At 39.2% G+C, this 24,149-nt stretch overlaps 4 protein-coding genes and 1 pseudogene across 14 annotated transcripts in view; 3 read left to right on the top strand and 2 right to left on the bottom strand.

The window, feature by feature from the left end:
• Window positions 1-5,447, bottom strand: part of LOC132787676 (pneumococcal serine-rich repeat protein) — a 30,109-nt gene extending 24,662 nt beyond the window's left edge. For all 7 annotated transcript variants that reach the window (XR_009632572.1, XR_009632573.1, XR_009632571.1 and 4 more), the window contains exon 1: window positions 5,146-5,447. The gene's annotated coding sequence lies outside the window, so the exon portion shown is untranslated. The remainder of the gene's footprint in view (window positions 1-5,145) is intronic.
• A 471-nt stretch (window positions 5,448-5,918) lies between these two features.
• Window positions 5,919-8,381, top strand: LOC132785095 (alkaline phosphatase). Its single transcript, XM_060791084.1, is given in 3 exon segments — window positions 5,919-6,447; window positions 6,547-7,242; window positions 7,245-8,381. Coding segments are annotated over 3 exon segments (1,620 nt in total). The 5' UTR covers window positions 5,919-6,392; the 3' UTR covers window positions 8,114-8,381.
• A 2,171-nt stretch (window positions 8,382-10,552) lies between these two features.
• LOC132785548 (alkaline phosphatase-like) lies at window positions 10,553-12,847 on the top strand (annotated as a pseudogene).
• A 1,682-nt stretch (window positions 12,848-14,529) lies between these two features.
• LOC132787680 (atlastin) lies at window positions 14,530-24,063 on the top strand. Of its 4 annotated transcripts, none has more exons than XM_060794918.1 (5): window positions 14,530-14,635; window positions 21,488-21,806; window positions 21,876-23,089; window positions 23,158-23,224; window positions 23,280-24,063. In XM_060794918.1, the coding sequence occupies exons 2-5, from the start codon at window positions 21,579-21,581 to the stop codon at window positions 23,412-23,414; spliced, it is 1,644 nt and encodes a 547-aa protein (XP_060650901.1). In that variant the 5' UTR covers window positions 14,530-14,635; window positions 21,488-21,578; the 3' UTR covers window positions 23,415-24,063. The 4 variants fall into 4 exon arrangements, with proteins under 4 accessions (XP_060650901.1, XP_060650903.1, XP_060650902.1 ...); XM_060794920.1 differs by having other exon boundaries at window positions 14,535-14,635; window positions 21,491-21,806; XM_060794919.1 differs by lacking the exon at window positions 14,530-14,635 and adding an exon at window positions 19,815-19,966.
• On the bottom strand, window positions 15,808-19,640 carry LOC132787678 (putative inactive tyrosine-protein kinase Wsck). 2 transcript variants are annotated; one of them, XM_060794913.1, is made up of 2 exons: window positions 17,777-19,640; window positions 15,808-17,295 (listed from the first exon to the last, which is right to left on the bottom strand). In XM_060794913.1, the coding sequence occupies exons 1-2, from the start codon at window positions 18,923-18,925 to the stop codon at window positions 15,991-15,993; spliced, it is 2,454 nt and encodes an 817-aa protein (XP_060650896.1). In that variant the 5' UTR covers window positions 18,926-19,640; the 3' UTR covers window positions 15,808-15,990. The 2 variants fall into 2 exon arrangements, with proteins under 2 accessions (XP_060650896.1, XP_060650898.1); XM_060794915.1 differs by lacking the exon at window positions 17,777-19,640 and adding an exon at window positions 17,366-17,724.
• Window positions 24,064-24,149: the final 86 nt, after the last annotated feature.

The following is a 24,149-nucleotide window of genomic DNA, read 5'->3' on the forward strand; positions in this document are numbered from 1 at the left end:
TATATATGTAAGTTCGAATTTATCTTTAATTAAATTTTGTGCCTATGTAATTGCTTTGCTTCATTAAATAGCTTATGAATTTGTACTATATACATCTCTAACCAAATTCTCAGGCAGTTCTTCATTACACAAATTTAAAATACATATTTACTTATTGGTATAACCGATCTACAAAAAAGTAACTGCAAGCACAATCGAAAGAAAAATGAAATTTAAGATAAAGTGCTAGCAGAAAGCATTTTGCTTAGAAGCTTAAGCAATATTATTACTAGGGAAATTACTTAAGTTTTCAATGCGTTATACTCAATTGAACTTTGGGTCGTTGCTAATTTTGCCGCATATTGCGCCAAAATAGTTGTTGTTGTCCCTAAAAGTAACCTAAAGTTTCTCATATTTAGTTTGGATACCCTCTAGGATGCCTCAGAAACACACACACAAACACACCCTCAACCCATTTCGCCTTCTCTTGTTATCGTTGTTTTTATATTAAATAATACGCTTGTATATATGTAAAAGTCAAAACAAATCGATAAATGCTAGGCTACACAAAACAGCACACAAATACAGATACAAAAACAGATACAGATTCAGGACAGACTACAAAATGTATGTATACATACAGGTACAGATACATACATACGTACACACACGGCTACCCAGATACAGACACTCAACACAGCAGGCTATACAAAACCGTTATCAACAACAAACACAGCGATTCCGACAACAACCAACTATAACAACCTACAGACACCAACAACAACAACAATAACATTAAGGCAAACAACAACTGAAACGTTATAAAATGTTTTTCACTGGCTCCTTGAATTGTCCTCTCAGTAAAACCCCCCTTCTGGCCGCCCTACCACACAGAAGCTTGCTCATTAATGTACACAACCCGAGTTTCAATTCCGAGCTTTGATTCTCGGTCGTCGTGCGCTTGCTTCGTCGCATACTCGTGCGTGCTTGTGTGTGCGTGTGTGTGTGTATTTGTTTATTCGCACGCCTGACTGTCTGCCATTTCACTTTAACGCACTCCATGTATCACCAAAGTGTATGTGTGTGGTTGTGCTTGTATTTTGTGTGTGTTTTCGTTTGCTAGTGTATTGGATGCTGATGTTGCTGCTGCTCCACACTTAACTTTATGTTTTTTACTTCGCATTATCAAGTGAATACATGCGGACATATGAATGTATGTACATACACTTCTACGCAAGCATTTGAAATGTACACAAGACATACATTCTTGCATATATTCATAATCGTTCTGCGTCTGTGTGCAACTCCTAAGTACATACATACATACATACATACATACATATGTTGGGAAAAATCAATTAAAATTTAACACGCACACCGTACGCACTTCATGCTAGTGTCTGTTACTGCCCCTCTGTCTCTGTCTCCAGCTTTGCTCCTGCCCCGAACCTACTGTACCTAACAAACACTAATACTGTAAAAGCAATCGTATTTTGTTTTGAGATAATATGAGCAGCGAGTTTAAATTGTCTCATTTGAATTTTAATTAAAAACTTTTATAGGTTCAATAATTTGCAAACGGTCAAGCTATGTACATACAAATTAAAACTCGACCTCTGCTTTTGGCTTCTCATTTCCATGTAACAGCTGTTGAACAGATTTCACTTTAAATTTGTTGCTTCTGCTGTTTGTTTTAATACTCAAGAATTTGTTTGTATTGTGTATGCTTTCAAGATGTGGCAAGAAGAGGAGAGTTCATCATCCAATTCAGTTTGTCAGTAAATTAAGCCGCACAGTGCTTGGTGTATATATCTACTATTAATATTAAGAAATCATTTCTGTCGATTTCTTTCTCCGGTTATAACGCTTTTTTAAAGCTCTTGGTAAATTTATCTCCATATGTATGTATGTATGGTACATATGAATGCATGTACATATATATGCTTTAAAAAAGGTTTATAACTTGACCGGAAGAAGAAATCAAAAAAATGTGTTTTTAATATATGTATGTAATTGCCATTAATTAAAGTTCTCTGCTGTATCGATCGTGCAATAAATAGTTTATAAAAATTCGCACCTTAACCCTCTCAAATCTCCATTCCCCCTCCATTTCCCAACTCATTGTTAATAAATAAAACATAGTTCGCTACCTCAATATAAATAAAATTATTAGAAGTACTAATAAATGGAGTAAGACATATTCGACATATAAAATCGAAATGCGTTAATATACATACATAAATTTCCGGTTTTTATTTGTGTCCACTTCATGATTTTCCACTAAAAAACTTAGTTCGCTAGTTATTAAACCATTTATAGTTCAGAGCTATGTAATTTAACTTTTGTCTCACTCATTTTAAATCGAATTTGATTTCACTTCAAGTTATGGTCAATCAGAAGAGTTATGCCACATCACAACTGTACCCCAAGGAGCAACAGCAACCTGTTTGTACAGATGCAATTGTTGGACGCACACACGCACACACACACTCGTAGATATAGATAGTTGCAAGTGCTCGTTACCATGATGTTATCCAGGGATTCTCCCTCGACTATCGAGATCCTGCGCACAAAATTATATTACCAGAAATATGTATGTGCATACATATATCAATGCATTCGAGCACTCTATGCATAACTACGCCTCATACTTTTTGTATATATTTATACATACATAACTATGTGCATACATACGAAGGCGTATGACTGCGATTAGGTGTAAGTGTAAGGCCGTCTTTTAAATTAAAGAGCCCACCAGCTGCAAGTACTCAATAACTTCAGTCGCCAATATGCTAGACTTTGTTTCACAACGTTAAACTCTTGGCGCGAATTTGGTTGGATGGAAAATGTAAATAGGGAAAACAAGAGAAGAGGTTTATTACTGTTTAAGTACCGAAAAATTGGGTGAAGGTTAAACGATGCCGTAGTTTTGGAGTGGTTTGCAGTGCTTCGGTCTTTGTCCCAAGCCCAGTCCCAACAGACTCAGTACTATTGCGATAAGGTCATTAGGAAACTGCAACAAACGAAGCATCAGCCACTGAGCTCGGCCACAAAAGCATAAAACAAAGAGGGCAACAACAGCAAATGTATGTACGTAAGTTGAAGAAAATAAACACAATCATAAACATGTATACATATGCACATACATAGTAAGATACATATGTACTCTTTACGAAGTATGTATAAATGATCCTATTGAAAATACATGTGAACATATGTACATACATATGTACTCACATATAAAGAAAAACAAACTGAAATGTTTTCATAATTTCATGCTCCAACACATCGATAAATCTACAACTGGCGCCATTTCATATCATAAAACTGTGAATTGCGCCAGCCCGCTGATAGCCAGGGTAACATCGTGTGCTTTGCTTCTTATTGTTTGTTCTCTATCCCAAACCATTCACTATCCCTTCAATCTCGAGTGGAAAACAACATGCCTCCCCCGCTTTCTCCTTTAAGAGAAGTAAGTCTCCAATTACTCACACATTCAACGAGCACTCATTCAAACAACGCACCCAATGATACAGTAAAGTTAACTCTCGCCAAAACATCGTAGCTTTGAAGCTGAAGCTAAACCGTTCGTTTGTGAGACGAACTCATTCGTTGGTACTGTCGCTTCCTTGGTTCGTGTCGTGCAGCTTCGTTAACGTTCATCCTTTTTGGTCGTGAACATACATCCGGTAAATGCTGACAACCTGACAGCACATTCATTGTGCACAAATAGTGAAAACTCGCTTTAACTTTAACTAATGAGGAACTAAAGTTCAACAAATTACTATTCACACTGAGAAATCTGTATTAGTTTTATTAAAAAAATATATATTTATATATATCAGTTACCATAAATACATTGAAGCGTTGTAAAGTTCTTGATTCATTGGATGCAAACAGTTATTTAAGACAGTGTGCAATTGTCATCAAAAATTGTGGTAATGCACATACATACACATCTATCTATAAAATGTATACATATCTACCAAATATGTACACATATATGTATGTATATAATACTCCTTCACAAAATCATCAATGGTTGTGCTCGTCTGATTGTGGGCTACTAAGTTAAAAGTTTGTTTGCCTGGATGGCCAACATCTACATTTGAAAATTTTTGTCAAACGACAAAGCGACAAGTTATACTATGTAGGTATGTCCACAATTAGTATGTTTGGAATAGTTTTGGGCACTTTTTTGCTATTTTCTACTTGCAAGTGATTGCTGAAGTTCTCTCAGTTTCTGATGCTCTAATAAGAGTGTCCTATAAAGTCTAACTACGTAAAGTTTTGAGGTTATTATTCACCTTATTGTTGCTAGAAACCTAACTCTTATTGTCTTATAAATGATATCATTCTTTTTAACTGTTAATTAACCCAATTAAAACTTGTCAGATTGTCCTTAAAACATATTTACTCACACATGCATATTTGTTTGTATGTATGTCTACGTATGTTCGATAACCATCGTATCGAAAACAAACTTTTTATAGATTTTATAGTAATAAGGAATTCTATTAGAACATTATTGAATAAAAACAAAATGTAATTGTGAAACTTCCTCACTTAGTTTATATTTGTAATTAAAAATTGTAATAGAAACGCCTTCACACTTGCTGATCATCGCCATAAAATAACTAATTGCTTTTAATAACCATTACTTTAATGTGCTTACAATTGTGCAATATATAATATGTATCTATGCAAGTCTGCAATAGTACAAACACTATTTGTACATACGCATGTATGTAAATAATTTCAATAAGTCCACTAACACATTATATTTGTTATGTATTATTATCTGCAAATATGTTTTGTTGCTTTTCATATCAGTCTTTTACATCACGCATCAGCCTAATGTCCTTTTCTGTACATACTTGTATGTATGTACAACGATATGTGTGTATATAATATAATAAACACATGTACATATGTATGTCCACACAATGCTTTCTCATTTATACAGTTATACACACAAATATCCGAATAGAACCAAGGAAAAAACTGCGAACATTTGTCGCCTTACAATTTGACAAATTATTTGAAGACCATTTCGAGGTACATAAGCAAATTGTGATGAGAAATTAAGTTACACGTATTTTTTTATTTAAAAATATTAGATTTTTTGACATAGTTAATTTGCACACACTTTTTATAAATGATTACCTTTTTTTATTATTTGAAAATTTTTGAGATTTTGTATGTTATATACACGCGTTGATTTAGTTATATACATATACAAATACATATGTTTATATATATCTATAGGTATTTGTGATTTAGAAAACAACAAATATTGGGCGAAAAGTTGTATTAGCTTTTTGGTTTTTTGTCTTTTTGTTTTGCTTTTTCTCTATATATTCTTAAAGTGTAGAAAAAATTAAAAACGCGCCGTTGGTATAAAAATGTTTTAGCTTATGCGATTTTGACGTTTTGCATGCGAACCAACAACTATTTTGGCCTAATGCGCATTGACAGACCAGAAGCTCTCTAACCAAGAAATTTCTTGGCGCAGCATCGTCAGAAGCCTCATCGGATGCTGTGCAAGAGAGCATTTTAAAAAGAGCGCGCGCATGAGAGACTAAGAGCAAAATGTGGGAGTCATTGCGATTGTCAAACAATTGAGCTTTTATTTTGAATGCCAGCGCCTGCGCTACAAACAGCAACTCGTGATGAATGGCAATTTTGCCATTCACACACCAAAGGGGTTTTTTCAAAATAATATATGAAATATGAAAATTTAATACATACTAAATGTACTTATTTCTTTTAAATAAATATATATATATATAATGAAAATGCGCAAAGATTGCTTCCGGGTACTATGTCATTATAAAACTATTAGGCCTACTTCGCATATGCTTTTATGACGGTAATAATTTATGAGTTACAGCTAAGAGCAATAATTATGTTTCTAAGGCAATGCGATCACGTGAACATAAAATATTGCTCATGATCTCCGATCTACAGGCAAAAGAATCATAAAAACAACGAGTATGGGTCGGGGATGAGCCGCAATTACGACAGGCAGACAGCAGCATCAAGAACGTTAAAGAGGCTCGCTGCGGATATTGATAACGCTCAGAAGAAAACATGTATTTGCGAAGCACATCGAGCGAAGCCAAAACAAAAACAAAACAAAATCAAAACCGAGCACATGCATGCATACATGCAACACGTGCTAGGCGAGGTACGACGACGAAACAAAGAAGCGACGAAGGCGAGGTTAGCATCGATTCCCCTTTACGGATTTTCGCTTATCAGCTGCCGATGGCCTGTTATGAAATCGAACACGACTATAAATACCGCAGGTCTCGTGCGGCTAGTTATCAGTCGAGAGCGGAACGTGCTCAGCACAGTACGTAGTTAGTACAGTGGATAGCGGATACGAAGAAAGAACATAGGCACGAGAAATGATCTTGCAATTTTTCGTAATAAGCGGGCTTATAGCGTTGACTAAAGGATTCGGTAAGTAATAAGTCAGAGTGACTAATACGTACATACTTATAAGTTCAGTTAAGCAAATTAACACAACTGTACCCTCTTGTATCTTATGAATCTTCTCAGTGCTGCCCACACGAGATTCGGAACTACGCATGCATCCGGATTTTGCCACGGTTTATACCCGCTTAAAGCGTTCCATGCCGCTGATCTCCTTTAATCCACAGAAAGCGGAAGAACAGTACGCTGAGTACTGGCGGGGACTTGCCCAACAGACATTGGATCAACAACTGGAGAGCAAGATGCGTCTAAATACCCAACTAGCCCACAACATAATGCTTTTCATGGGCGACGGCATGTCCATACCGACAATCACAGCCGGACGCGTGTATTTGGGGGGCGAGGAGAAACAATTTGCATTTGAACAATTCCCATACGTGGGACTCAGTAAGACGTATTGTGCCAATATGCAAGTCGCTGATTCAGCATGTACTGCTACCGCTTATCTGGGTGGCGTCAAGGCGAACTATGGAACAATCGGTGTGACGGCTGCGGTCCAGTTGAAGGATTGCCAGGCGCAGGCGCAGAGTGCCAATCATGTTGCATCGATAGCTGACTGGGCTCAAAGACAGGGCATGGCAACGGGATTAATAACGACGACATCGGTGACACACGCTTCTCCAGCAGGCGTCTATGCTCACATTGCCAATCGCAACTGGGAGAGCGATGCTGATGTTTTAGGAGACAATGCCGATCCCACCATCTGTCCAGACATTGCTTCGCAATTAATTTTCGGAGATGTGGGAAAAAATTTAAATGTTATCCCGGCGGCGGCCGCCAGAACTTTTTACCGGCAAGCGAACGGGATGTCAGCGGAAGTCCAGGGAGCCGCCTTGATGGACGTAATCTCATCGAGGAGTGGCAACGTCAACATACAAACAGTGCCCGCTATGTGCAAACACGACGCGAGCTATTGGAACTGTCGAACCAGACGTCGCGTGTGCTTGGCCTGTTTGCGCCCTATCATATGGCATACCATCTGGATGCGGATGCCGAGCAGCAGCCAACGTTGGAGGAGATGGTGCAGGTGGCGCTAGGCATATTAGAACGCCAGAGTGCGGGGCGTGGTTACTTCCTTTTTGTCGAGGGTGGACGCATCGATCACGGACATCATGATACGTTGGCTCTCCGAGCCATCGATGAGACGGCCGAGTTTGACAAGTCCGTGCGCTGGGCACGCCAGCACAGCAGCGTAGATGATACCTTGATCGTAGTCACATCGGATCATTCTCACACCATGTCAGTGGCGGGCTATTCCAGTCGCAAGAACGACATCTTTGGCATCAACGACGGCCAATTAGCTGCGGATGATTTACCCTATGCGACGCTTAGCTATGCCAATGGACCTGGTTACAACAGCAATTACCTCAAAGAGGGCGGTGTCATAAAGCGTAAAAACCTGCGATCGATCAACATGAAAAACAAAGACTTCAAGTTTCCAACTGCCGTGCCCCTCGAATCGGAGACCCATGGTGGAGATGATGTTGCCGTATTTGCCAGTGGCCCCTACTCTCAACTTTTTACTGGCGTCTACGAACAGAACTTTATTCCACACGCTATGGGCTACGCCTCTTGCTTGAGTGAAAATCGCAACATGTGTTTGGATTCAGGGATTTCCCGGCGACAACGTTGAGTCAGGAAATAAACTGCTGCGTTGTTTAAGCCCAAGTCAACAGTTATTATCATCATCGTACTTACGTAAATTATGAACATACGCTAAATGGTAAGATAGCAAAGGCACTTGAAGAGTGTACAAAAGTCAAACAACAAATGATTTCAAATGTCTTTGGTAATATTAAGTATTTAATGCTTTGAATTAGGATGATATTTTACTATTAGAGTATTCAATCTGTAGGTTTAAAATGCTAAAATAAATTCAATCATCATCAACCATTGCATTACTTTAATACTAACTTAAGTATCCAGTCAAAAGAATTCCTCTCCACCCCAATTTGGGGAAGCTAATATAATTTCTGAGATCTAGATTTTAAAAATGAACAGAGCGACGGTCCTTATCAGCTTGGCTGTTAAACAAAATCAACAATATAAGCTTTATAAGATTACAAATGGTTTTATGCTTATATAGCCATGCCCGTCTGTCCTATAAACTATAAAACGTAGACCTTTATTTTTTAAAACCCTTGATTTTGTTTGTTTTAAATATTTACCATGACCCCCGCAAATGGAAAACAATTGCAGTCGAATATTTTAAGGCTATGCAATAGCTACAATTTTTTCGATTACTGAAAAATTTGCTTGCGTTCCTAGAATTAATTAAAAAAAATGAATTGTATGTTGCAAAAAACTTTTGCTTTTATTGAAGCAGGCAGAACTCTCAACTTTAGCTTCCTTTATTTTTCTTTTAAATTTGATTACAAACTTTGTTCGGTAACACCGAACGGCAAATTGTAGGAACAATTGCAGATCCCAATTGTTTTGAAATTGAATGAGCTTTAAGGTACAGTATAAATTTTAATATACATATATTTTAACTGGTTAAATATTACTAAGCTAGAGCAAATCTCTATGGAGATTTCAAAACCGCCTCCATCTCGGGTCTGTGACACCCAAAATTTCCCAAAGTTGATTTTCGGTTGAATTTGGTTTTGATTTACTTATGCACCACTTTTATGAATAATTCAAAAAGCCCAGCAGATTTAATATAAATTCATTGCATATAAATTGTGAAAAAAAAACGCAACAAGTGCATTTGCCAGAATACTGAATAACCTGAATTGGAAATTTGTAATTTCTCTGGAAACTTTCGTCACGATCAATTTGATTTGCAATTGTGAACTTGCAAGAGATGACGTAACTTTTTATTTGATTTGAATAATAAATGCAGTATATAGAATTATTTTTTGGACTCGATGATATGTTCTCCCACAATTCCCCGCATTGCCATAGCATGTTTTGAAATACAATTGAATTGTCATGTCACATCTTGAACAACTACTAACTTTTCATCCGATCGCTTTTAAACTTTCAGTATTAATTAGGAAATTATTCATTACAATAAGTACACTCACTGTTCATTTTTCTTCCCACCATCCATAGGGTGAAAGGGTCTTACAAGTTTTTTGCCGGCAGGAAATGAAAGACTTCAAGAAGTATACATTTATATTCTTGATCAACCGATGAGAGATGCAGCTACATATTTTTTAAGTTATTTTTATTGTTTCACGAGGATTTCCGCAAATGGAAAAAAATCGTAATATTAAATTAAATCGTACTATTTAATTTTTGATATAGCGGATATCCCACAGTTGAGTACACTCGACAATAGCTTTCGTACGTGTTTTATTGTAGAGAAATAAATATAAGTTGTTTAACCGGTATAATTGCATATAATAGCGACTTTCAAGGGACCGTCGATTTTACGTCGTTATACCCGGAAGACGCACTAACCGAAAGGAGCAAAACAAATTTTTGTTTTTTATGGTTGCCATGTTCGTAATAGGTTTTTAAGTTAAAAGAAATAAATTTTTTAATCAAAACAAAAAAAATGTATAAATTTAATTCAATAGCATAGTTTTTCCATAATAAATCGTATACCTGCATGTTCCTTAGCATAAGCTTAGGCGACATCTAAATCTAACAGAGAGTACTGAGAATGTAAGAACCTTCGTGTCGCTGCTAGGCACCCAAGAAAAAGTGCTGATCACTAATAAATGCATACATTTCTAACAGCGACGTTTGATACTTAAATTTTTTGTTTTTTTTCGTCGCAATATCCGATTGAATTCTGAAAAATTTCGTCGGTATTAACGGTACTAAGCGGAGGCCCTTTCATGTAAGTTTGTATGGGGACCAACCAACCCATCGAGTTTTCGTCGCAATAACCGGACGGACACTATAAGCGGAGTCCATTTGCATCATACATACATTTTGTGTTGGCATAAGCGTTACTGGGATTAGCGGAAGCATCATACAACGAAGAATACAGCGAATTCCCTTTACGTTTCAAAATCGGGCACGACTATAAATACCGCAGGTATCGTGCATCTAGTTATCAGTCGAGAGCGGAACGTGCTCAGCACACAGTACAGTACGTAGTTAGTACAGTGGATAGCGGCTACGAAGGAAGAACATAGGCACGAGAAATGATCTTGCAATTTTTCGTAATAAGCGGGCTTATAGCGTTGACTAAAGGATTCGGTAAGTAATAAGTCAGAGTGACTAATACGTACATACTTATAAGTTCAGTTAAGCAAATTAACACAACTGTACCCTCTTGTATCTTATGAATCTTCTCAGTGCTGCCCACACGAGATTCGGAACTACGCATGCATCCGGATTTTGCCACGGTTTATACCCGCTTAAAGCGTTCCATGCCGCTGATCTCCTTTAATCCACAGAAAGCGGAAGAACAGTACGCTGAGTACTGGCGGGGACTTGCCCAACAGACATTGGATCAACAACTGAAGAGCAAGATGCGTCTAAATACCCAACTAGCCCACAACATAATGCTCTTCATGGGCGACGGCATGTCCATACCGACAATCACAGCCGGACGCGTGTATTTGGGGGGCGAGGAGAAACAATTTGCATTTGAACAATTCCCATACGTGGGACTCAGTAAGACGTATTGTGCCAATATGCAAGTCGCTGATTCAGCATGTACTGCTACCGCTTATCTGGGTGGCGTCAAGGCGAACTATGGAACGATCGGTGTGACGGCTGCGGTCCAGTTGAAGGATTGCCAGGCGCAGGCGCAGAGTGCCAATCATGTTGCATCGATAGCTGACTGGGCTCAAAGACAGGGCATGGCAACGGGATTAATAACGACGACATCGGTGACACACGCTTCTCCAGCAGGCGTCTATGCTCACATTGCCAATCGCAACTGGGAGAGCGATGCTGATGTTTTAGGAGACAATGCCGATCCCACCATCTGTCCAGACATTGCTTCGCAATTAATTTTCGGAGATGTGGGAAAAAAATTTAAATGTTATCCTTGGCGGCGGCCGCCAGAACTTTTTACCGGCAAGCGCACGGGATGTCAGCGGAAGTCCAGGGAGCCGCCTTGATGGACGTAATCTCATCGAGGAGTGGCAACGTCAACATACAAACAGTGCCCGCTATGTGCAAACACGACGCGAGCTATTGGAACTGTCGAACCAGACGTCGCGTGTGCTTGGCCTGTTTGCGCCCTATCATATGGCATACCATCTGGATGCGGATGCCGAGCAGCAGCCAACGTTGGAGGAGATGGTGCAGGTGGCGCTAGGCATATTAGAACGCCAGAGTGCGGGGCGTGGTTACTTCCTTTTTTGTCGAGGGTGGACGCATCGATCACGGACATCATGATACGTTGGCTCTCCGAGCCATCGATGAGACGGCCGAGTTTGACAAGTCCGTGCGCTGGGCACGCCAGCACAGCAGCGTAGATGATACCTTGATCGTAGTCACATCGGATCATTCTCACACCATGTCAGTGGCGGGCTATTCCAGTCGCAAGAACGACATCTTTGGCATCAACGACGGCCAATTAGCTGCGGATGATTTACCCTATGCGACGCTTAGCTATGCCAATGGACCTGGTTACAACAGCAATTACCTCAAAGAGGGCGGTGTCATAAAGCGTAAAAACCTGCGATCGATCAACATGAAAAACAAAGACTTCAAGTTTCCAACTGCCGTGCCCCTCGAATCGGAGACCCATGGTGGAGATGATGTTGCCGTATTTGCCAGTGGCCCCTACTCTCAACTTTTTACTGGCGTCTACGAACAGAACTTTATTCCACACGCTATGGGCTACGCCTCTGGCTTGAGTAAAAATCGCAGTATATGTTTGGATACAAAGATTTACAGAATTGAAGGATTTCGACCTTATTAAAGGTTAAGTTGTCAGTTATTATCGCTATCACACTATTGCAAAGAAGTATTTTAATAGTCCTTGGTAATATTAAGTCGAAATTAGACTGATTTTGGAATATCTAATCTCTAGGCCTAAAATACTAATACAAAATTAACCACCTTAAAGAAATCCTGGAGTTAACACTGAATTACTTTTCAATTAACTTTAATATCCGCTACTCAAATCGAACTAAGGTTGTGAGCTTCATTTAGAATGGGGTTTATAGTTTTAATGGTGGATTTTGCCACGTCACAGACTATAGATATTGATTGCGTAAGATTTTGAATGGTGTTACAACATGTCACAGACAGAAGGAGGCAATTTAAAGTGTGCATGCTGACTGAGCTCCATCATAGAAATTTCCGTTCAGTAGAACCTTTCGCCGCATTATTTCTTAAGCGACAGTGTGTAAGAGGAAAAGCTAATGAAGCAGCACCATTGACCAATGGTCAATGACCATGCGGCAATGATTCTGAAAAGTGGCCGTATTTTGGCTAATATTTTGAAAAAGAGTATACATAAATATCAGATGATTATTCTATTTGCCAATGTTTCAAATTTCTTTGCACTTAAAAAAAAAACAAGTAAGAAAGTTACAGTCGAGTGTGCTCGACTGTGAGATACCCGCTACCCATTTTGAATAAAAGCAAAATATTGCGATATTTTTTAAAATATACCACAATATAAATATACTAGAATTATACAAAACAGTATATTTGTTATAACGATATAGTACCACATTCAAAATATACCATAGACGGTACAATATACCAGATTGTCGGCCAAAGCAACTAAGACCCCTAGTAAGTAGGCGTTATTGCCCATACAAAAGTATTTCTTTAATAACTTCCACAATTTTTATCTGATCGCAATCAAATTTTCAGAAATCGTAAATAATATAGTTATTATTGTCTATACCAATTGTAGCTTGAAAATTACGCTGGCTATTCGATTTTTCTTGATTTGCGGAAGTGGACGGGGGCGTGGCAAAAATTTGAAACAAACATGATCTGCGTGCAAAAATAATAAATGCTGTCGAAAAAAAATTATAGCTTTATGTCTTATAGTCTCTGAGATCTAGGTGTTCATACGGACAGACACACAGACATACAGACGGACATGGCTAGATCGTCTCGGCTGTTGATGCTGATCATGAATATACCATATATACTTTACTTCTTCTACCTGTTACATACATTTCCTGCCGGCACAAAGTTACCCTTTTACCCTATGGGTAGCGGGTATAAAAATTAAATTAAAAATAAAAGAATATAGACAAAGGCATAACAAAATATTTAAAGAAGACGATCAATTTGATGAATAATAATAAAATTTATACATATATACTTATACTTTTTGAATGGCCCCAGTTACGCATAATTTATTAAATTGCTAATTTTCGATTAATTTGTTTATATTGCTCCTAATATTCTTCTTCTTCCTGTATGAAGCTCATTGATGCAGTTCTATGATGCATGTGTTTACAACAAACTGCATCACACAAAGAGGCAAAGAAAAGAGGGTTTACTGAGAGGCGAGCACTTCCGACAGGAATGTTGTTATTAAATTTTACAAATTTTAGAGTGACCGATTTTGGCTACCTTTATGACCCGAAATTTGATAGGGAAATTGTAAAAAACCAAAATGCATGGACACATTATTCAACCAATTGCCTATTAAATAAATGCTATTAAAAAAAATAAAAAAAAAATGACATCACATTAACTGCCTATTTTTATGACGTCAATATCCCAAGCACATAATATTGCAATTTTTTTTTATTTTAAATTTTATACATAATATTGCGACTCCCCAATATTAATAAATGCTATTTTTCTTTACGAAAATATGCTTAAATGCTTTCTTATTAATTTTTTTTAAATTATCGATCGTGATTCTTTTTTTCATTTTACCGATATGAGTGCGGAATAATAGGTTGTCTATTTTTTCGCATGTGGAACTGCTGATTTCGCGCATCTGGGAACAGCGTTTTATACGAAGATCTATTCCATAAATAAATTTTAAGCAAAAAGGCATATGTATTTTTTTTTAATAAAATACTGAAAGTGTTATTTTCGGTAATTTTCTAGTTTCAATATGCTATCACTTGCCTATCTCCAATTCACCTACAATCGAATTGAAACAAATCGATGTTTACTTAAGTTTTCAAAACATCGATGCATCAAAAGTATTATCGATGATTCTCCACCTCTAGCAACAAAAGTAAATTTAAGAAAGAAAGTACCAAAGCAAGCGGTAGTGGCAAGTTTGCTATTGGACAAATTGTTTATTAAAGTGAGTAATGTTTAGATTCTTTGTGAGTGATTATTAACAATATATAGTGTTCGCAATGACTTTTGAAGCAAACAATAATGTGTGTGAGCTGACCACTTTTGTAACTTACGTACCTCAATACGAATTCCTATGTATACGGAATAAAAACAAAACTTATTTTATTGCGTTTTCGCCATATGTGTTTTGGATGTAAATTGTTTGTTAAATTAAAATCACAAAGCATTCGACGAGTCGGATGGTGCAATCAAAAAAATTACAGCTGAGATCTGCTTCTTTTTGGTTTACCTCTCTTTTCTTATTCATGTTCACGAGCTTCGGTTGCCTCATCTTGGATAGGCGGGCAATTCGTAGCGTCATTTCAGATTTAGATTTGATTTATTATTAATATGTATTGCCAATACATGCACAGATACGTATGTATATGCAATGTACGATAATTTCAATTATTATTGCTCTTAGTGCCATACTCGATTGTACTCGATTCGCTGCGTTTCGCATTTGGTAACGTCATTCACCTTGACTCCGAGTGCAAAAGTTGCCTTTTGTTTATGTACATAAATATATGTACGTATAGAAATATACATATGTATGTGTGTATATTCCACTGCTGCTTATAAACTTTGGTCATATCAGACATGTGTTTTACCTTTGTTAGTTTTTGTTTCCATTTCCAATTCGATGGCTTATCAGCTGTTCACACTTCTTGTAGCTACTTGCGACTATCAGTGTGTTTCCAATTGGAATAATCAACGGAGCTCTGCAAGCACACGTGGGCGTGCGTGCGTGTCGCCACCTACTTGCACATTACTATTTATCTGAATAAACGTCTTAGAAATATGCATATGACTAATGCATTCTTTCTATTTGTCCTGTTGCCCATCGCAAATTTAATTCATTCATTAAATACAGATGTAAGCAATTATTATGTAGTTGACCTCCAATGCTAGACAACCTTTATTCGGATTAATCGCCAATGATTCATTAAATTTTTATATTATTAGTTTAAGCAACGCTCTCTTAGCACATGCTCTCTTTGTAGGCTTCTAAAAGAGAGTTAATATTTTATTGCAATCTTACTCTTATTTGGGCTTGCTTTTTCTCGCTCTTCATTGATTTTGATATAAAATTCATTAAAAAATGAAATATATCAAGACAAAACAAAATCATTTAAAGCTTTCATTTATCGTTTTTATATTTTGGTCGCCATTTATGGATTGCAAATAGTTCATAATAAATACACAAGAAGCACAAGTTAAACAATAATCGATAAATTACATCAAGCACATTCCCTTCAAAACTGATATGTTGTCCAGCCGAGTCTCCTCGTCTCTATTCAAATACAAAGTGCATTTCCACTAAATCTGCGTCTCAAGCATTGGCAGATAAAGCGGCAATGTGTCCAAAGTGTCCGAAGATAACCGATCAAAACAGAGCGCATGACGAGCCGAAGTCATCAGCTGCCGCACACCGAAAGACACATCCTCAAATCCAATGCGCTCGCTCGGCTCCAGCTGCCAGCAGTTGAGCAGCAGCTGGTAAAGATCAGCATAGACGTAAACGGGCTGAGCCGGGCGCACTCCGGCCCGGATGGCGTCGAGGAGTTGCTGACTATTGGGAATGTTAGCGTAAGGCGTGCCACCTAAAGCACAGCACTCCCAGGCGACGCAGGCGAAAGACCACACATCCGACTTGACCGTGGCATGGCTCTGTCCATGACGAAGCACTTCCGGCGCAAGCCAGCGACATGGATCCAACTGCTGGCCATTCCCATTCACATAGTGTGGAGGTCCAAAGTAGCTCAGCTTCAGTTTGCAATCATCAATGACATATACGCTGTAGCCGGAGAGCTGGCGGTGGATCACCTGGCAGCTGCCCAAGTACGATAAGGCACTAGACAGTTCATACATCCACTGCAGGACCAGTTGCTCTGTGAGTGAGGTCAGATGGGGGGCAGGCGCAGCCTGTCGACTTTCGATGAGGCGTCGCTTAAGACTCACGCGGTGCAGCTCGAAGATAAAATAGAACCAATCTGCACTTGAAGAGATGCCATAGAAATCTTGAAGCAACTCGTTACGTTGCTGCTTCAGCTTCTTCAGCTGGCGTAATTCTCGCAGCAGATGCGCCTGTGTCTGAGAATCGTTCAGATCATCCATTGATAGCACATGGAGTGCACACTCTTTGGCCACAGTTTCAGTCGAAGTGAGTCTGCCACTGATGATCTCACCGTAGCGTCCAGACCCAATGACATCGTTGACGTTGAGTCTCAGAGCATTCCGTGGCTGCCGTTCAAGGCCATCGACCAATTGCTGTAGCTGTTGCTTAAAGCTTTCCAACGACGCGGGCAACACATCGTCCTCCATTAGATAACCGTTATTCTCCCGCTCGATAATGGGTGTCTGTTGTGTAGTCATCTCGTGAGCATTACGTCGTCTAGAGCTTATTAATCCTTGGCCGTGACACGTTTTGTATCTTAAGTAGAAATACGTGATAAGGCTTAGAATCAAACAGCTGCCAAAGATGATACATGTGACAGCCAAGGCGACAACCGAAGATTGCCCCTTTTCGAATGTGGCATAACTAAAGTCGTCCAAAGAACTGGCGTGCTGTTCATGTGTGCTTCGTGTATAAAGTATTTTTGTGCTGTTCTGCAGTGTGCTCACCTTGAAAAAAAAAAGATGTTAGTGGAAAGTTATTTAATTATTCAATTTATTATATAGAATTGCACTTCACCTGGCAAATTGATTCTGATTTTTTTTGAGACATATCTAAGGAAGTCTGGAAGTGTTTTCTTATCTTGAATCGAAAATCAACAGTTTTAACTGCAGATTCATAATTTAGTCTGTGGTATCAAGTTAAACTGCACATTTCATATTTCTAAACCGATTGACGTCTAAGAAATTCGCCATTTTCTTGTAGTAACAATTTATGACAAATTGGTAAATTTCTTATTTCTACAATATTCCGATTATCGTTATACATTATGATCGCACTCTTTAAATAACTGACCATTGTCTACAAATGAGTTAATATAAGATTACTATTTTAAGGATCGCATGATTTTTACACATCTGCTATTCTCAATGTAACTAATTAAGTAGGCTGTTACCAGGGGATACGACACTCACAAACATATGTACATACCACGCCCAAGCTGATGTGCACATGAGGCTCCCGTTCCATTGCTGTGTCCTTGGCGAGTTGGTCCAGCGGCACATTGCGATATCGACCGTAACGTTTACCATCTCCAATGACAAAATGCCTGGTGCGATTATCTTCAGGACGATCGTAGTCCAGCTCGGCGGCTATGTAATATGGCACGCCATTCTGTTGTGCCTCTTGCCAGCTACCAAGTAGCTGTGTATCGAAGGGTTGGCTAAGGGCGTCATCCACAAACTCCACAATGAAGAGCAGCTTGGATACGGGCCCGTTGTTATTTTGCACAGGGGTCAGTTCCACAGTGATGGTGCTCGGAGTGCGTGCTAGAACTTTGGGCTGCTTGGGAGCTGGGCTGGGCAGACCGACCTCGGTTCTGGCCAAGAGTGTGGCATGACCGCATTCTTGCTCCTGCTGTTGCCTTGGTACCGCACATAAGGCCAGCACGCTAACGTTGTAGAGCGTGGATGGTTGAAGATCGGTCAATTCGAGTCCCGTTTCACTGCTCTGCACAATGAACTCTGGTTGCTGGAACGGCGGTAGAATTGAATACGTCTCTAAAACATGGCACTTGACACGAAAGTTCAGGATTTGCTGCTGCGACATAAGAGGATCCTCTGCGCCGCCAGTTTGTAGCACTTTTCTTGCATCGTATGCATCCCACGCCAGACTCAAACTGTTCTCCGTGCTGTTGACCACACGCAGATGATGTGGCGCCGGTTGCCGCAGCACCGTGGTCGAGTAGTACGAATGGACTCCAACGCCGCCACAGTACTGCGCCTTATTGGCCATGCATCTAGTGTGACACAGCTGGTCATCCTGCTTCTCACGCGCCTCTAGCTGATTGGCACAAAAACACTTCTCGGCCGCGAGGACGGCGTACCTGTGATCCTGATGCTCGCAGATCTCGATGCACGTTTGAGGTGTCTTCGCGTACACCGACTCCTTCAGCAGGTCCGTTCTCGCCGTGTAACAGCCCACATAGTAGTAAACTGGTTCCTTCGACGCCAGAATTTCCAATTGTTGTTGAATGGATAAGGGAACACAACAGCAGCATAGCAGCAAAGCCATTGCCACGATACATGCGGATGCTTGGCGTCTATACCAGTTGACAATTGGGCGGTGTCCATCCTGCATGTTACGCTGATGCTTGATGTATAAGCTCTGGGTTGGCTTGGGTGTCGTGCCCCGAGCAAGTGCGAGTTGTTCTGATTAAGCTAATTAAACACGATTTGCTGTTGGATTGGTCTGGTCTAATTTAAGCAATTTAAACTCTTATTTGGTTTATCGCTAATAATGTTTTGCCTCTTGCGCGCTACTTTTTTTTTTTTCTTGCATTGTAAGCGCTGCTCAGAACAATACTGATGTTTGTTTCTCTGCTACCTCGATTTGCTTTGACCATTCTCACGTTCTCTCAGTCTCTCAGCAATCATTCCAGTTCCAGTCAACACCAGCACTGGCGTCATTCACAAACCAAAACTGTTGCTGCTGCTTCACCTTCTTTTTGTTTTTATTGTTTACATCGTGAACTTAATAAAGTTCGTTTGCGTCAAAAGAGCACGACTAGTATTGTTCAATTGTGTTCGTAGATCAAACTGGTTCTTGTAGATACGTATAGGTGTCTCCCTCTGACACATGTTAAAAAATCAACTTTGACGGCTCGTAAAACACATTGTTTGCACGGCATTGCCAATAGAGTTGAAAATTTTAAATTTCTCTAAATGATGTGAAACACATCTCCTAATTAAATTTTGCACGGTTATGAAACGTGATGTTGTAATTGAACAAATTTAAATTGCACGTGTGTTTAGCTGACTAAAAACATCCAGCGCACACACTAATGAGCCCAAAACAGAACAATGAAGAGAGTGTCAACTGAGAGAATATAAAGAGAGTGCAAAATAGAGAATTTGATGATCATTCGCTCATTGCGGTGGTCCGACCAATACTTCAATACATTCACGCATACATATGTAGACACTTGAACCATAGTCCGCGGGGTTGCTTGCGTGCCCGTGCAGTTCAATTTGAATGACAGTCGCGGCGACTGTGGTTGCGCCGCGTTTATCTTCAAAAATTTAATTCAATAAATTATTACATCGGAACCTAAAGCGAATATATAGTATATGAGAAAACATACGTGGTGGCACAAACACATTCACCTGCACATAAGGAAATGTAATTATTTTGTTATCAAATGCATGCGTGTATGTTGTATTAGTGTATCTTGTTGTTTGGATTGTTTTTCCAATTAGAATTTAAAGCTGGACAAAGTTGTCAACGTCATCATCAGCAGCAACAATTGCGGCGACTGCTCCGTAAAAGAAGGGTGATAGAGATGAGATAGAGCCAAAGGTAGCACTCGCAATGATAAATGGTATTTTCAATGCGTTTGTTATTATATTTCAATGTGGAATATTGTATTGAAATCCAAATCATTCACGCATACACCTGCTTTTCAGTTTAACGAGAAATATTTCTCTATCTGCATTTGACTTCTGTCGTCTGTGCCTGTCGAGTGTCAAATTAAACTAGCGCATTGTTGAGTTTATTTTTGGCGATCTCTCATAATTGCAGGCTGTCTGCCTTACCACACATTATAGCATGCCATGCTAACGGCTGCCTGCCGCGTTCTCAGAAGCAAACATATTTGATAGAACTGTCGCAATTAAGGATTTCTCGAGTTCACTTGTCGGCTGTTGCATGCAATTTTGGCAATCAAGCACAATACACTTTATATAGGCCTTCAGACAGCATATACAAATTAATTAGTATATTATAATTACATTTTTATACCACCTACCTATATAGGGTATTATAGCTTAGTGCCTCCAGCAAACTTATGTGAAGCATGCACAGCCCGGACGATTTAGCCGTGTCCGACTGAATTGATACTTACAGTAATATCTAAGGTCTTATTTGCTTTAACTGATATATTTTGAAAATAATAAGAATACCACAGATGCGAGAAATTTCATATAAAAAAAGAACATGCTAAATTTTTGCGGTTTCCAGCACACATTTTGAAGCGAATTGATATTGATCGATACTTGAATTATGTGGATATCAAATCAGCATTTCAGCATGCAAAAAAATAGTCAACCCATTATGCCACACTCATATCCGTAAAGTGAAGAGAAGCGTCTAGGCATTTTCTCGTGAATAGAAATAACATTAATTAATATTGTGGTATTAAAATCAAAATAATATTGCATCTAAGTACAATAATATGGATTGAATGAATGTGATTTCATCTGTTTATTTATATATTTTTTTTAATTGCATTTATTTAATAGACAAATGGCCATAAATTTTTGTTTTTTACCATTTCCGTGCCAATTTTAGGTTCATAAAGGTTGGCAAAAACGGTCACTCTAAAACTTGTGGAAATATATATTTTTCCGTACGTTCAAAATTTTGCTTATCTGGGAACAGCGCTTTAACTGAAAATGGGTCTTTAATTTCTTGAAAATTTGCATTTCTGCATATTTTTTTTTGTTTTTATTTATTTATTTTTTTTTATGGAATTTAAAATTTTTTAATATTTATTCCGTTCAATGACAATTTCAAAAATATGCGAAAAAACTAACGTCGACCTACTTCAATAATTCTAAGCTATTACTGATTATTTTCCATCTCTGAAATGTTTGTATAAGTAACATTTCCAACATATTTCAAATTTGTTTGGTTCTTTTGCAGCAGTTAAAAACAACTTAAACATTTAACGCCGACTTCAATTCAACAGGAGATTTGATTCGATTTGATACTTACACGCACACAACGAACACACATGGAGAAGACAGCGACACCGACATCAAGAACAATGGGCGGCTCAGCCGTACAGGTAATCAATGCATCTGAGGAGCATACATTTGTGCTCAACGAAGATGCCCTAAGTGAGGTACTGATGCGGGACGAGGTGAAGGATCGATATGTCTGCGTTGTCTCCGTAGCGGGTGCGTTTCGCAAAGGGAAGAGCTTTCTGCTCGACTTCTTTCTACGTTACATGTACTCGAAGGTACAGTAAATAATATATAGACTCTATTATCGTAATATATTCACATTTAATACAATTGTTGCTTTGCAGTATGTGCGGCATGATGTAGCGGACTGGCTTGGCGATGAATCGGAGCCACTCTCTGGGTTTTCATGGCGCGGTGGCTCCGAGCGTGATACTACGGGCATTTTAATGTGGTCTGACATATTCCTGCACGATTATCCCAATGGTGACAAGATCGCTATCATACTGCTGGATACACAGGGTGCCTTTGATAGCCAGAGCACGGTTCGCGATTGTGCCACGGTATTTGCACTGAGCACGATGCTGTCCTCGGTGCAAATCTACAATCTGTCACAGAACATACAAGAGGATGATCTGCAGCATCTGCAACTTTTTACTGAATACGGCCGCCTGGCGCTCGCCGACACTGGCAAGAAGCCATTCCAGCGACTGCAGTTTCTGGTGCGCGATTGGAGTTTTCCATACGAAGCGGAGTATGGCGCTTTCGGAGGCGATAAGATACTCAAACGTCGATTAGAGGTGTCGGACAAACAGCATCCAGAATTGCAATCACTGCGTCGTCACATTTCATCGTGCTTCACGGAAGTGGCGTGCTTCTTGATGCCACATCCAGGTCTCAATGTTGCCACAAACCCACAGTTTGATGGACAGCTAAGAGATATTACGCCCGAATTTAAGAACAGCCTACGCACATTGGTACCCATGTTATTGGCGCCGGACAATTTGGTCTACAAAGAGATCAGTGGGCAAAGAGTGGGAGCGCGTGATCTCATTCAGTACTTCCAGTCGTATATGAACATATACAAAGGTAATGAATTGCCGGAGCCAAAGAGCATGCTGGTAGCCACTGCCGAGGCCAATCATTTAACTGCAGTTGCAGCCGCCAAAGAGTTGTACAATCAACTCATGGAGGAAGTCTGCGGCGGCACTCGACCGTACTTAAGTACCGCACATCTGGAGACGGAGCATTTGCGCGTTAAGGACAAGGCACTGTTTCAATTTGCTGCGAAACGCAAAATGGGTGGTGAAGAATTCACGGAGAAATTCCGTCAGCAACTGGACACTGATCTTGAGGAGGTCTTCGTCAACTATCGAGCCCACAATGAAAGTAAAAATATTTTCAAGGCAGCGCGCACCCCGGCCGTCTACTTTGCGTGTGCTGTCATCATGTATATAATCAGTGGCATATTCGGACTGGTGGGACTTTACACGTTTGCCAATTTCTGCAACCTGGTCATGGGTGTAGCCCTGTTAACCCTTGCTCTCTGGGCTTACATTAGGTGGGTATATCGACGCAAGTCAAATCCAATCTCAGCTTGAATTTAACAGCCTCCTATTCCATCAATAGGTACAGCGGAGAGCTCAGCGACTTTGGAGGCAAACTGGATGAGTTCGCAACACTAATGTGGGAAAATGTAAGCAATTTAATTATGCACATTAGCCCCTAATCTTAGTATTACATATTTTCAGTTCATGAGACCTATCTATCAGGGTTGTATGGAAAAGGGAATACAGCATGTGGCCACGCATGCGGCGGAGGCTGCTGTTGGTGGCGGCAGCACTACACGCTCTTCGGCGCTAAATGGAAAGACGAAGCGTTCATGAGAATACGCCAAATTAGCACAATCTAAAACGCAGCCGTCTCCCGCTACAAAACAGCAACAACAAACACCTAATAATAACAATAATAACAATGTCTCTTATAAATTAAACAAGTACACTATAAACAACAATAGCAACAGTACGAATAGCAGCAACATTAGCAGAGTCGAAGAGGTATTCAACAATATTTGGGGCAAATTGACCAGGTCCAAAAACGAAACTATAGCCAACTGTTCGGTCTCAAACTCGTTAAACTTAGAACCCAGCTCTTCATGCGCGACCATTACAAATAGTCGTAAAAAGCGAAAATCAAAGCGGAATTAATTATGAGTAATTAAATAATTCGGTAAACCTTTTTCATTTTTTCATAGTGATTGTATAAATTTTAATTCGAAAATCGCTCCGAGAGGATTATTGTTGTTTATATTACCCCGATGCACTAGTTTAGCTTGTGGCTGAATATATAAAATCAATCTATATACATATTTAATAATTATCATATAAACAATAATATTCATACTTATTTGGTAAGTGGCTTGTATTTGTTGAAAATCCGATTTTAATTTTTTTAATCTATGCGTATGTACCTAATGTAAGAAGTTAACTTGAAACTTGAAATGTAACGCTGTAATATAATGAAACTGCTTGCAAATTTAAACTGGTTTAATTTCCACAATATTTTATGTTTTTTTATCCAAATATGTGAGCAATTCTTGCCCCTTACGCCTTTTGATATGT

This window comes from Drosophila nasuta, chromosome 2R, assembly GCF_023558535.2.
Source record: "Drosophila nasuta strain 15112-1781.00 chromosome 2R, ASM2355853v1, whole genome shotgun sequence".
NCBI classification, from domain to species: Eukaryota; Metazoa; Arthropoda; class Insecta; order Diptera; family Drosophilidae; genus Drosophila; species Drosophila nasuta.